At 34.4% G+C, this 14,014-nt stretch overlaps 1 protein-coding gene across 1 annotated transcript in view; it reads left to right on the top strand.

The window, feature by feature from the left end:
• LOC149900420 (cell adhesion molecule CEACAM5-like) overlaps window positions 1–11,900 on the top strand; it is a 76,096-nt gene extending 64,196 nt beyond the window's left edge. Inside the window, exons 8-16 of the mRNA XM_090112294.1 lie at window positions 2,659–2,795; window positions 4,883–5,042; window positions 5,479–5,636; window positions 6,741–6,900; window positions 7,901–8,061; window positions 8,514–8,709; window positions 9,437–9,620; window positions 11,005–11,171; window positions 11,624–11,900. Of these exons, the coding sequence (XP_089968420.1) occupies window positions 2,659–2,795; window positions 4,883–5,042; window positions 5,479–5,636; window positions 6,741–6,900; window positions 7,901–8,061; window positions 8,514–8,709; window positions 9,437–9,620; window positions 11,005–11,171; window positions 11,624–11,709 (1,409 nt within the window). The 3' untranslated portion in view covers window positions 11,710–11,900. The remainder of the gene's footprint in view (window positions 1–2,658; window positions 2,796–4,882; window positions 5,043–5,478; window positions 5,637–6,740; window positions 6,901–7,900; window positions 8,062–8,513; window positions 8,710–9,436; window positions 9,621–11,004; window positions 11,172–11,623) is intronic.
• Window positions 11,901–14,014: the final 2,114 nt, after the last annotated feature.

Raw genomic sequence — 14,014 nt, 5'->3', positions numbered from 1 at the left:
ACAAACCTGGCGGCGGACAATCATAGACGAAGCCAAGAAAATCGGGAAAACCTGGAGCGAAATCAAAAGGGAAGCTCTCGATAGAAACGCCTGGCGGAGCACTGTGGATGCCCTCTGCCCCAGCTAGGGGACACAGGAACATAAGTCAAGTAAGTCAAGCTCTCCGTGCGATTAGAGCTTTTAGTGAAAATTAAGCTTTCCGTGCGATTAGAGCTTAATGAGAAAAATTAAGCTCTCCTTGCGATGAGAGTTTTTTGTGAAAATTTAGCTCTCCATGCGATTAGAGCTTTTTGTGAAAATTAAGCTCTCCGTGCGATTAGAGCTTTTTGTGAAAATTAAGCTCTCCATGCGTTTAGAGCTTTTTGTGAAAATTAAGCTCTCCGTGCGATTAGAGCTTTTTGTGAAAATTAAGCTCTCCGTGCGATGAGTTTTTTGTGAAAATTAAGCTCTCCGTGCGATTAGAGCTTTTTGTGAAAATTAAGCTCTCCATGCGATTAGAGCTTTTTGTGAAAATTAAGCTCTCCATGCGATTAGAGCTTTTTGTGAAAATTAAGCTCTCCATGCGATTAGAGCTTTTTGTGAAAATTAAGCTCTACGTGCGATTAGAGCTTTTAGTGAAAATTAAGCTTTCCGTGCGATTAGAGCTTAATGAGAAAAATTAAACTCTCCTTGCGATGAGAGTTTTTTGTGAAAATAAAGCTCCGTGCGATTAGAGCTTTTTGTGAAAATTAAGCTCTCCGTGCGATTAGAGCTTTTTGTGAAAATTAAGCTCTCCGTGCGATGAGGTTTTTGTGAAAATTAAGCTCTCCGTGCGATTAGAGCTTTTTGTGAAAATTAAGCTCTCCATGCGATTAGAGCTTTTTGTGAAAATTAAGCTCTCCATGCGATTAGAGCTTTTTGTGAAAAAGCTCTCCGTGCGATTAGAGCTTTTTGTGAAAATTAAGCTTTCCCTGCGATTAGAGCTTAGTGAGAAAAATTAAGCTCTCCTTGCGATGAGAGTTTTTTGTGAAAATAAAGCTCCGTGCGATTAGAGTTTTTTTGTGAAAATTAAGCTTTCCGTGCGAATAGAGCTTTTTGTGAAAATAAATCTCTCAATGGGATTAGAGCTCTTTGTGAAAATTAAGCTCTCCGTGCGATTAGAGCTTTTTGTGAAAATTAAGCTTTCCGTGCGATATGAGCTTTTTGTGAAAATTAAGCTCTCCATGCGATTAGAGCTTTTTGTGAAAATTAAGCTCTCCGTGCGATTAGAGCTTTTTGTGAAAATTAAGCTCCGTGCGATTAGAGCCTTTAATGAAAATTAAGCTCTCCATGCGATTAGTTTTAGTGAATATTAAGCTATCCGTGCGATTAGAGCTTTTTATGAAAATTAAGCTCTCCGTGTGATTAGAGCTTCTTGTGAAAATTAAGCTTTCCGTATGATTAGAGCTTTTTGTGAAAATTAATCTCTCCATGCGATTAGAGCTTTTTTGTGAAAATTAATCTTTCCGTGCGAATAGAGCTTTTTGTGAATATAAAGCTTTCCGTGCGATTAGAGCTTTTTATGAAAATTAAGCTCTCCATGCGATTAGAGCTTTTTTGTGAAAATTAAGCTCTCCGTGCGATTAGAGCTTTTTGTGAAAATTAAGCTTTCCGTGCGATTAGAGCTTTTTGCGAAAATTAAGCTCTCCGTGCGATTAGAGCTTTTTGTGAAAATTAAGCTTTCCGTGCGATTAAAGCTTTTTGTGAAAATTAAGCTCTCCGTGCAATGAGAGATTTTTGTGAAAATTAAGCTCTCCGTGCGATTAGAGCTTTTTTGTGAAAATTTAGCTTTCCGTGCGATTAGAGCCTTTAATGAAAATTAAGCTCTCCATGCGATTTTATGCGGTTATCAATTCGGCCGGTATATATTTTTTTATGTATGTACACCGATTACTCCGAGGTTTCTGAACCGATTTACGTGATTCTTTTTTTGTTCGATGCGGGATGGTGTCGAATTGGTCCTATAATTTTTTTTTTCGGATAGGCCCAGTAGTTTTTATTTTATGAGCATTTTTGTCTTTACTCGATGACTAAGTTGATATGTAGCAAGTAACTTTGATTCACTTCTCGGTAACCGATTGAGCTGAAATTTTGAATACGTATGTAAATTTGATAGCGATAAAACATTATCATGACATGAAGCTGATTTGATGATGGAATCGGAAGGTGGTCATAGTAACTCAGTAATATATTGACTCAACTTTATCGAGTTTGGGCTCGTTTGATTCGTGTTGAAAAATACACTAAAAAGTATTAAATAAAAATAACTGCGTTAAAAACAACCGACTTCAAAAACGGAAAAGTAAGAAATAAAAAAGATTTGATATTATTAACTACTACATAATATTATTGTACATATTTCGCAATAAAAAGTGGCCTATGTCCTTTCTCGGGTATCAAAATATCTCTATACCAAATTTCATGCAAATTGGTTCAGTAGTTAAGGCGTGATTGAGTAACAGACAGACAGACAGAGTTACTTTCGCATTTATAATATTAGTATGGATTAAAGAATGATCGTCAAAACGTCGCGGTCGGGATAATAGTATGATGAATAAATTGCGTTAAAATTCCTTTAAAATATTTTATTTCTAGGACCTATCATTTTTACTAACAAATGCAATTCTACATTTCTTACAGATCCACCAATCCCTCAAATATCTTTAATAGAGCCGCGCGACAGCCGCCAACTGCGTGAGGACCAAGATGCCGTCCTGCTGTGTTCCGCTGATGCGTCCCCACCAGCGTATAACTTCTCATTTTATAAGGGCTTCGAGGTAAGGAAACAATTGAAGATAAGGCAGGTCCACTTAGAGTAAGCTAATCGAACGAGGAGACGTCCACACTGACTTCTTAAAATAAACTTATTCATTTTAATCTAAATGGCTAGCAGTGAAGTTACCTATAGATGATATAGATTAAGTCAAAAAAACGGGTCTATAAAAAAATTGAAATTAAAAAGTGAAATATGTGTATCAAATACATTTTTTATTCAGCGCATAAATTATTAAAAAATCCTTTCAAATGTTCACACAAAAAGCTAGAATATTTGAATCACTGTGTTGATTACATCTGACTACATTAATTATTTTGCACAAAAACATGTTTCGCTACTGCAAAAAAGCAAGCATAGAAAAATAAAAAACTTGTATATTCTTAATGAATAATTCAACATTATAATTAACGTTAGTTCGCTTGTTATCAGTGAACATATTTAGTTTTTCACAACTTCTTAATGAGATACGATAACAAGTTTCAGTAAGGTTATGTTTGAGCCTAAACAAACTTGATTATTCCTTCCCATGTCGTAATTAATTATAATGAAGGTATTAGCTAATAATCCTGTATCGGTAACATTAGTTTCATGTTTCATGATAATGTAATATCGCGATTTTGCCTTTAGCGTTCTAAATACATACTTAATAAACATTCATTTATTAGTTTTTAATTTATTATAATATGTGTATAAGTTTTATTAGAACTTTTGTTTTAATCTAGACATTAAACTGATAAGAGCTATTAGAAAAATTAACATTATTTACTATTGGATTTCAAACATATTTTGAGTTTCTACGGCAAACGGCTACTTTAATTATTAATTTGTCAATATGATTATCATTTTATAAAAATCCATGAAAAAAAAATTGGTTGTCTGTATAGTCGGTTTACTGACGATAGTTTAACGTGACAACGTCCGATTGTGTTTCTTTGTCGCTCGTTCCGCGCTCTCGCTTGCACTTCAAGCCTTACTTGGAACGCCTCAGAGCGAGGTAACGCCGCATGAGTCATGTTTTTTCGTGCGTGCAGCCGGCTCTATCGAATTATAAGACGTTGTCACGTCCAAAAAAAAAACGTGTGGCACTCGAGGACTGCCGCGGTTAAGCTATTGCATAGCATCTCACCGCTGTGCCGGTTGGAGTAGGGGGTGTTAGGTTTTTTCGTTACGGAATTTTTACATTGGGTCGCCACGCTCAAAGTCTGAATTAAAGCTATGCAATAGCTTAAAAACGGAGCTTGCATAAACAGGTACTCTATCAATGTAAATGTACTTCCATGATGGCGTCTCAATTTAAAGTACGTTATAACATTTTAACTATCCATTACAAAATAAGCATTATAAATTCAGAAGAGACTCTAGCGAGGTGTTTATACAGTCGTATTACAGCACACTTTCAAGCACAGTCCTTACAATAATAAAATTTTAAAGCCTCGAAATCAAGAGCGTAGTGAAGTCGTTCACGCAAATTGAAAGTTAAGTCTACAAGTAACTCGTGGCGTGACGACATGTGACCGAGTAATTAGTATTAAATTAATTCAACATGAAAATTCAATTTATTATGCCGTAAAAGTAATAACTTTATAATAACGCTCCATTTACTGCGCGCTGTGAAATTAGTTTTTCGACGATCAAACGGTTTCATTTATTATAGCTTATGTGGAGTATGTTATGTAAATCATTATGTCTGAGTGACTTTATCCGCAAAGGTTGTTGGGTCAGGGACCAGGGTACATGACAAATAAATAGGATATTTTATTGTATACCGACTTGTACTTGACCCGTATTTTTTGAATTACTGAGGCAAGGAGGCTTTGCTTTTGACTATGTGACATAATTCGATGAACAAATTAGTATTGAAGATATTTTAATATGCATTGCGAGGATAAATGCGAGGATTATATTAGTTTTATACACTCGCCACAAAAATTAACATGAGCTTTTACCAAACTGCAGCCGAAATATTTTTTACCCTTTTTCAAGCATAATATACGAAATATTATTTTATTTTTAATCCTGGTCTATGCTTACTCAGGTAAGATATTCAAAATACGTATATATTATATTAAAACCCAAAAAAATCAACAGGATCACTTAGTACGAGACGATCCTATCGGAGGTATATCCATAGAGGGCCAGAAGCTGTTCCTCCACAACCTGAGGAGGCATCACTCCGCGAGATACAGGTGTAGGGCGTGGAACTCGGAGGGCAGTGGACTCAGTGAACCGATGAATTTAAATGTGTTGTGTGAGTATGAAATGTTTTATACGCTTATATTAAGTACGTAGGCCTATGTGTTAATTTCATTTATTTAAAGCGTGTTTTTAGGGTTTCTTAACTTTATTAATTACATTTATTTCAAACGCTTTATTGTACAATCCCATGATATAAAACACGAAAAACAAAAGCAAAAGAGGCTTATAAAATTGATTTGTTACTTTTGACTTGTGATTTAGAAAATACGTATTTGAAATGTAAAATTAATGTTTTCATGAATTAATTTGTCTATTGATTTTAGCGTATGTGTTAATCAAAGTTACCATGTGTATCGAATTTTTTAAAATCAGTTCTGCAGTTTTTGCGTGAAGGAGTAATAAACAATCAACTTTTCGCATTTATACTATTAGTAGTTGATTCTAATATTATAAATGCGAAATATACTTCTACTTATCTCGTCAAACAGCTCGACCAGAATGTTCAGCAGGCAGTGTGGTCCAGCACATCGCGGGTGCCCCCGGGGGGGAGGTCCGTGCGCGATGTTCCGTGAGTGCCCCCTCCGCTAGGGACGCGGGGCCCTTGAAGTTCTATTGGACTTATAATGGGACCAAGGATGTTCTGCCTGTAAGTATAAAATGGTCATTTGGTGAGGTATAGTAGGATAGTTACTATACCATCCTCACCATACTTCACTATAGTTGCTGAGTGTTATTTGTCTTTTGGTGGGGTATGTGATAGTGTGGATGAAGAAAAAAATTTAATGGTAAACTTGCTAAATGATAGAATGTTTGTTATTAACTAAAATTTGTAACTTTACAAATTTTAGGTTGGAATTAGTTATTTTTTGGATGATATTTCTCGAACAGTTACGATCAATTTTAGAAATTATTTAACCATTAGGTAGTCATTATCGAGTTATTTAGCTATATTTTTATTAGTGGTCAATACAGTTGAAACCGGGACAAGACGTCAGTTTTATTTAAAATACTATACGATATGATTAAAAAGAGCAACTATGGAGTTTCTTGCCGATTCTTCTCCGTAGATACTGCTTTCCGAATCGATGGTAAATGTTAAAAATATGTACCTAATGACGTTTCAAAAGTGCTTCTAGAAGAAGTCTAATTGAATAAATAAAAGTTTGAGTTTGAGTTTGAGTTTGAAAAATAGTAAACAAAGTAATGAGACATCTGATTACAGATAAAATTTCGAGTGTTTGCTATTACTGCAAAAACTTCAAAAGTAAAGATTTAATATTCAACATTCGATATTTATTCATTCCATCCAATTACCCTAAATATCAAATAAATTCAAGAGCCAACACTTATTCAGTAAAATCTAGACATTTTTATGCCAAAAAAGCTTAGCAAAGGATCGAATTAAATCTAAATTAAAGAAACATCCACTTAGAAGTATGTATTAGTACAACTGACTCTGTATGAGTATTGCATAATGTATAAAAAATAATAGGTAGGTTATTACGTAAATGAAATATGCAAAAAAACCTCGTAGCTAAAATATGATGATGATGATATAGCGCCCGGCAAACTTCTTGGCAAAAAAGTAGCATGGTGGGGGAAGTTTGCGCATCAAGTTTTAGTACATTTTTATATGCGCAAGCTTCCCCTACTACGTTAAAAAGTGACCAAGTTACGTGCCGACAACTATACTAATAATTTTAAATATTAAGACGTGCATATTAAAACAACCCATAAAATATGACCATAGATACCAGTATCCAACGTAACAACAATGGGATCAAGCAGCACAGTTATCCACGGTCTGCCAACTATTGATGATGAAGAGGATCTGGGCTGGCTCGCGTGTTGGGCCAGAAACGACATCGGGAACCAACGGGAACCGTGCTTGTTTAGGATTATGCCTGCTGGTATGTATTTTACGATAATAAAAAAGGTACAAATACAAATGCGTAAAAAATGTGTAATGGTATTTATTATAGAGAGAATTGTAAATAAATATCGTAAAAAATATATATTTTAAGCTAGGAAAAAATTAATAGTCGACCACTTTCTCATCAGTTGTTACAGATAAGTAACTATTTACTTATTGCCTACAAATTAAAATGTGATATTATTTTTTTTCCTTCTTTTCACACACAAAATCTGATCACTAATCTGATCCGGGTGAAACTACGCAGAGGTAAATTAGTAAACTATAATCTAGAATTTCGATATTAATACTCTATTTAATCAAGAGTGTATGTTACAACTCCTTCAATTTCTGATAAATTCATGCTATACAAGATTTCTGCGAATAGACTCATGTGGTAGAAAATGTATTATCTCATGATAACAATAGTTCAAAGATTCTGAGAGCTTGGTTTTGGTTCTCGCTATTGTATAGATACCAGGAAGAAAATATTATGTTTCATGAAGATAAATCTAGAGTTTAAAGCGTAAATAGTGCAAATGATACAGTTCTCGATCTTGCGTTTCGCTTTCCTATGAAATACTTGAAAATGTTATTTTTCCTAGATCAGTTAATAATACAGTTTGACATAATATGCCATAAGCTCTCAATTATGTACTTTAAAGAAGTTAGTTTCTTTTAGATGGCTTAATTGGATACAAAACATGCGCAACGGTCCTGTATTTCTACATAAACTTTATTCACCAGTTCCATCAATACAATATTAATCTTCATATTAATGTATCATCGGTTGAGATACTTTACCAACGTCTCCATAGTTCGAAGAAGGACGGAGCGTCCCTATAAACCGAAAGAGTTGAAGAAATTCGATTGCTTAAGTCGGATTATAAGTAGTGTTTATGTTCTAAAGATTCCCTCCCACCTTTGATCGAATATTTTTCTTAAAAACTTTCTGTATTCACCATTTTTTCTACTATAAGCTGTATAAATATAACCAGGTTACCCTGAACCGCCCAGTAAGTGTGAAGTAGACGGCAGCTTCATCCGTTGTGAAGCCGGCCATGATGGAGGCCTTCCGCAGTGGTTCGTGATGGAAGCGCTTGGAGTGAAGCCGTACGAACATGTGAGGAATGAGATCGATTCCACCATGAATGATCAGGTGGGCAGGAATTGTGTTTTAAGCATTGTAGGGTCATTGCTGAATGTGTTCTGTGTCCAATATTAGAAAAATATTGTGCGTTGAGTATAATATTTCTAGTCTCTTAAAAGTTTAAGTTTATTTTTTAATTAATTTTGCAGGTTTTTAATTAATTTCAGAACACAACATTTTTTAGTTAGGAACTGGATGCTGGATAACTGGCTTTATGGAATATCCAGTAACTAATTATAATTTTCTTAATACTAAAATTATTTAACAAAACCATCATTTTTAGTTTTTTTTTTACATCTCTATTCAGACGTTTTCCATATAGTCGTAACATAAAATTATACTAGAGTAATTGTAAGTTTGGCATTAAGTATTCTTATACGCTATGTGACTCTATCTTTCTTTCTTTTATAACTTTAACAAAATTATTATTTATTTATTTTAACTTTAGATCATTATTCTAGGGCATATCCGGCCGTGGTCTAACCGAAACAGTGTACAAAACAAGCAACGACGCGTCCCCGCAGTTCGCTTTAGACGCTCTATCGCCGGGACGATACACATTCCTCATTTATGCGGAGAACCCAAGAGGAAGGTCACTACGACCCGCGGCTTTACATGGCGTGCCTGTTAGGACTGTGGATGATTTGGATAGACCTGGTTGGTACCTGATCTATACAGGGTGTCCCACTGTTGGTATACTAAGCTCAAAGTAGGTTATAGTTTTGCATACGCTGAGTTCGTAAAAATACTTTTAAAATTCCAGGCGCAATTTTTTTCAAATAGATGAATTCTTAAAACTCTATGTGTACAGTGTACACCCATAACAAGCAACCGCCCCAACTTTGCCACCAGCACGTGAGCTATCGTTTAAGATTGTGTTTTCATAGACAAAAGATTTTCAGAAAAAATTTAGCAAAAAATTTCTGACGTAATTTTGTTGTTTAAGTATTTTTTACGTGATCAGTGTATGCAAAACTACAAGTCCCTTCGCGCTTAGTATACCAATAGTGGGACACCCTGTATAGTGGTTGTGTATAATATAAATAAAAAAATATATCTTGGATATATGTATACTGAAATTTAATTGGATAAATGATGTACCTTATCGACGAATTAGATAAATTTTGGATTTAGTATTAAGGTGCTAATATCTACAAAATAATGTTATAGTCAATGAAATTGTGTTTTATTTAAAAATATAAGAAATCTATATTTCGTAATAAATAAAATAATATACGTCTTGTGCTTGTGTATTGTGTAACTTTATTTTATAATGATTTTGGATGCGACAAAAATCTATAAGAATATTAAATGGTAAAAACTCTTACTTGTTATTTACTAATTTATTTAGGTATATTACAATATGTATTTCACACTAAATTAGATTCGCTGCAAACCATGACACTTGCCCCACCGCAAGCGCCCATAGCTCCTCAAGACAACGGCGTGGCTTTACTCGTCGGAGCAGCTTTGTCATTAGTTCTACTGACCATCTTAACGACCATTTGCGTGACCATGGTCGTCATGTGCAAGAAGAAAACACGACCGAGACGAGATACTGAATCGAAGTAAGTTGTTTAAATTATTTTATTTTGATGTTATTGTATAATGAAATGATTAATTTTTCACAATTAATTATTGTGATATTCTTTGTTTTCGTTAATTAACGTGTTTATGAATTAACTTAGAAAAGGCCGTGGTCGGTCGCGGGTTGCACGTGTTCTCCGCGCACTGTCTGTTTCGATAACTATACAGGGTGTAATCGTTAAGTGTGCACAGGCGATTATTCCGTAACTATTGCAGGTATCGAAAAACGTTAAACTGTTATCGAAAGTACTTTAACCTAATGAGTAAAATGGAAATAACGACACGTGCACACTTAACGATTACTCCTTGCGGCACGTAAGTTTAGTGCTCACCTTGAAGTGGAGGTGATCTATTTGAACGAAATAAAGGCGAACTTATGCCACCGCTAGACTTATAGTACGCGTCACGTCAAAAGAACGCTGGTAAAAAGTGATGGGGTGTGTTTGCGCATGGATCGAGTTTTGCACGAAAGTTATGTGCCGATTATTTTATTTTTGAACTAGGCTCGCGAATCGTAGCTTCAAAACTACCTATTTGTTATTCTTATACCACCTCATAACACCAAATAGACCGATAAATCGCCAATGCGCAGCTTAAGACCTAATTCACACGAGAGTTAAAAAAGCGTTGCGTTAAAACCCGGCGTTGGCGCTTTTTAAACGTTCTCTCTGTGGTTGTTCATACTAACGCTTTAAAATCACTCATGTCTCGTCTCTGGCTTCAGTAAGACGTGGAAATGGTTTCTGCTAAATTAATGGCACTAGCGATTTGTGTTATTAAAAGACGAAAAAGAAAACAAAAGGCATTCTGGGTACATCCTCTGAATGAACAGAGATACTTAAAAGGGCAGTTTGTGACACTGTACGAAGAGTTAAGGCAATACCCCGGAATTTTTTTTAATTATTTTCAAATGTCTATAACGATTTTGAATACAGGAACGGACGAGACTCCACATCTATAATTAATAGTTCGGGATCAACAATCCACGACATCGTATCGATTTTCTGATGATTATAAGCACAACAAACACGTGCGACCGCTGAGCGAGCGTGCGGCATACTGAACGCAGCGCCGGCGCTTTTTTAGCGCTCGTCTGAATAATAGTAAGAAGTTTCCTATGGTCTATTTTATTTAACGGCCAACGCCGAGCGTTGAAAATACAACACTGCGCGATAAAAAAGCGTCGCGCTATAAAAGCGCTGACGTGTGAACATATATTTGGGAATGCATTTGTTCTATTCGGACGCTTTTTTAACGGACGTTAAAAAAGCTCTCGTGTGAATTAGGTCTAACGGTCAGCGTTCTTTTTACTTGACACGACTTGTACGTGCCGCGACTTTTACACCCTGTATGTCGTCCACTCAGCGCGACTACCCGCAACGTCGGCGTGTCGATGTACAGCGGCGTGCCGGCCAGTCGTGCGCCGGCCGTGCTGGTGCGCGGTCGCGGCTCGCGCGTGCTCGCGGCGCGCTGGTCCGCCGTGCTGGACGACACGCCGCTCGCTGTGCTGGCGCTGGACAGCCGATCTCATGGTATGCTATATTATTTAAATAGTATTTAAGTTATTTACAATTATATATTGAGCATTTTTTGTGATTTCTTATAGTATTTTTAACGTTTACGTCATTGTTTACGTAGGTATAGATTTTTATTTGTGTCAATTCTTAGGCTTAGTATTTGCCACGTAATACAATACAATTCGCCGTCATAGCACGGCGTCAGGTTAGCGATATTATGACTCGTGCTAATTTCACGTTATATAATATGTTTATTATATGAGTTTATTTTTGTTATTTTAATCTGTTATTTTTGTGTTGTTACCACTCTTTCTGACATTGTTATTAGTAATTTACTGTTCTGTGTTAGTAATATTTTCTGAACCAAAGACAGCAGAATTAATAATTTCAAAGAAACGATTGCAATTGAATACGATGTATTTATTTTATTTATTTTTTGTTTGATATTTATAATGTATTTTTTACAGCAGACACAGATAGCCACAGCGACGGTGACATTCACGAAACTGAATTTATAAGACACGGAAATATGGAAACGCAAACTGATTCTTAGATAAATGAAGTGACTCAAAGAATTTGTACATTCTAGATCCTTCTGCTTATAGATATTTAAGCGGATATGATCTTGATTATGAACAAGAAGGACCATTTAACTTATATTATGGGTGTTTTTAGAGAAGTGATCATTTTGTCCTCCACAAGAGATTATTGTAATAAAACACATACTTATAGATAATAATATGAATTGTCACATATAGGTACTTATTTAAAGAAATATTGCAATTTTGTGATTTATAATTATTTGCGGTTGCTACATGTGAATGTAAATATTGAATATTGTTTCTTTCAAGTATATAAATAATGCAGTAGTCTATTATCTACAGAAGGACATTATGTGAAAATGATTATGCGTATTTATTTTTTATTAAACTCCAGGAATTTATTTAGACATATAAACTTAATAACTGTAGAGATTCATCATCGTTTTTTCGAAGTGAAACTTCTTTATCGGGGTTGGAAAAAAATTAAGTATAACATTTTTTCGTTACGCGTGACATTTTTCCGTTACGCGCCATCTTTTTCTTATCCCTACCACGCGTGATTCGACGTATTTCTGTAAAGTTGCATATAGTCAATTATTTTTTGAAAAATAAGGTCATAAAGAAGATTCACTTCTTGTTCTTACGTTTGTACACTAGTACACGCACACATTTTTTCGTAGTTAAAATGACTACATGATTCATTGTATGATGGAACTTTCAGTTCAAACTTCAAATAACGAAATGTTTCCTTACCATACCAAGAATTTAGTAACATGAATATATAAATGTTGTACATAAGTGTCCTCGATAGCGTATTCCCATAATTTTTGGAGTTAGTGATGTGCATGCATGCAGTATTATTAGAGTGATAATGTTTAGTTTCGTATTTAGTTTTGTATATATACCAAAGATTACCAGCTTATACAGCGATTACATTTCTATAATACGGGTATTGATTTCCATTACTAGAATAAGGGACTGTTTAATCTCACCGATATTGTATTGTGCAGTTTTTAATTTATTGTGAGTATATGCAGCTATAGATTGAACCTTTGTTTTATTTAACTGGGTTGTTTTCGAATGCTGTTCGCGGCATGAATATGTATGTTTGAAATGATTTAGTTTGAATTAATTGTGGAGTCCGCTATTACATGTAAAATTGCTGGGATTCGGCTTTTATAATGCCAAAGTTATTGCTAAATTCATAAATAGATTACTGATTACATTTTTTGTAATATTGTTTAGACAAATTGTTACGATTAGGTATATACTTTTATAAGCCACTTTTAAGATGATTTTATACCTAAGTTATACCGCAATTAGACAAATGAATAAATCTAGGTGAAGATCTGATATCTGGTGAATCTAGATAACAAATGAAATAATAAACTGTCATTTATATACAATAACTTATTTATTTACCAGAAATGAAATCTGTAATTTGTATTGCATTTAAGCAATCGGATGTATACGTTTTAGTATTACATTACACCAAATATGTAGAAATAAATAAATGTTTATATTTTACTTACTCTGCCTTTTATTTTCCTTTTTATGCCCTTATTTAGTAACTTGTACTAAATATTTTTCTTTTAAAACAACAGAAATAGCTATATTGGTAGGTTGAATTCGAACCCACGCTTTCAATCACAAAGAAAAGACATACAAGACATTTAAACCAAACGCATTTCATAAGAAAGGGAAGAATAAACCCCTTTGTATTAAGGATTTTTATTACAAAATTAGAAATCTCTGTACCGCCATTTCAAAAGTCGCTTGTGACAATGTAAAATAAAAATGTAAACTTGAGAGCTCCACAACCGCCTTAAGACCCGTATAAAGTTTAGTTCACACTTATTTGTTCTTTCCACTTTGTCTATTGACTTTGTTGGAAAGAAACGTCAGAGATTGGTTTTAACTTTTTTCTTGTGTTTTCTTCGGAAATATCTATTTGCTTACAAAAACTAAACTAGACCTTTGAAATGGTAATCGCCGCCCTTGGGTTATTTTTTGCTAAACTATATTCAAAATGGATCTTCCTCGAATTTTTAGAAAACGTTTTCTTCTTCTTCACGAAAAGCTACAAAATTTACAAGACTTGGATAGAAAAGAATCCTATAGATATTTCTATCCGAATAAAATTATGAATTCTGTTTAGAATTATGAATGAAATTTTATTTTATAGAGTCCAATATAGAGCCCCCAGTACGTGGATCAAAATTATTTTTGATACAATTTATATTATATCTTCGCTATTTATGAAACGTTGTTTTTATAAACTTAGGTATATAAAAGTTAAAACGATATTTAACTGTT

Source organism: Colias eurytheme, chromosome 18, assembly GCF_061535395.1.
Source record: "Colias eurytheme isolate Ceu_HAF_F1 chromosome 18, ilColEury1 Martin Lab GWU primary, whole genome shotgun sequence".
In the NCBI taxonomy this organism is placed as follows: domain Eukaryota; kingdom Metazoa; phylum Arthropoda; class Insecta; order Lepidoptera; family Pieridae; genus Colias; species Colias eurytheme.
The sequence above is the reverse complement of the archived record's forward strand: the minus strand, read 5'-3'. Positions and strand labels throughout refer to the sequence as shown.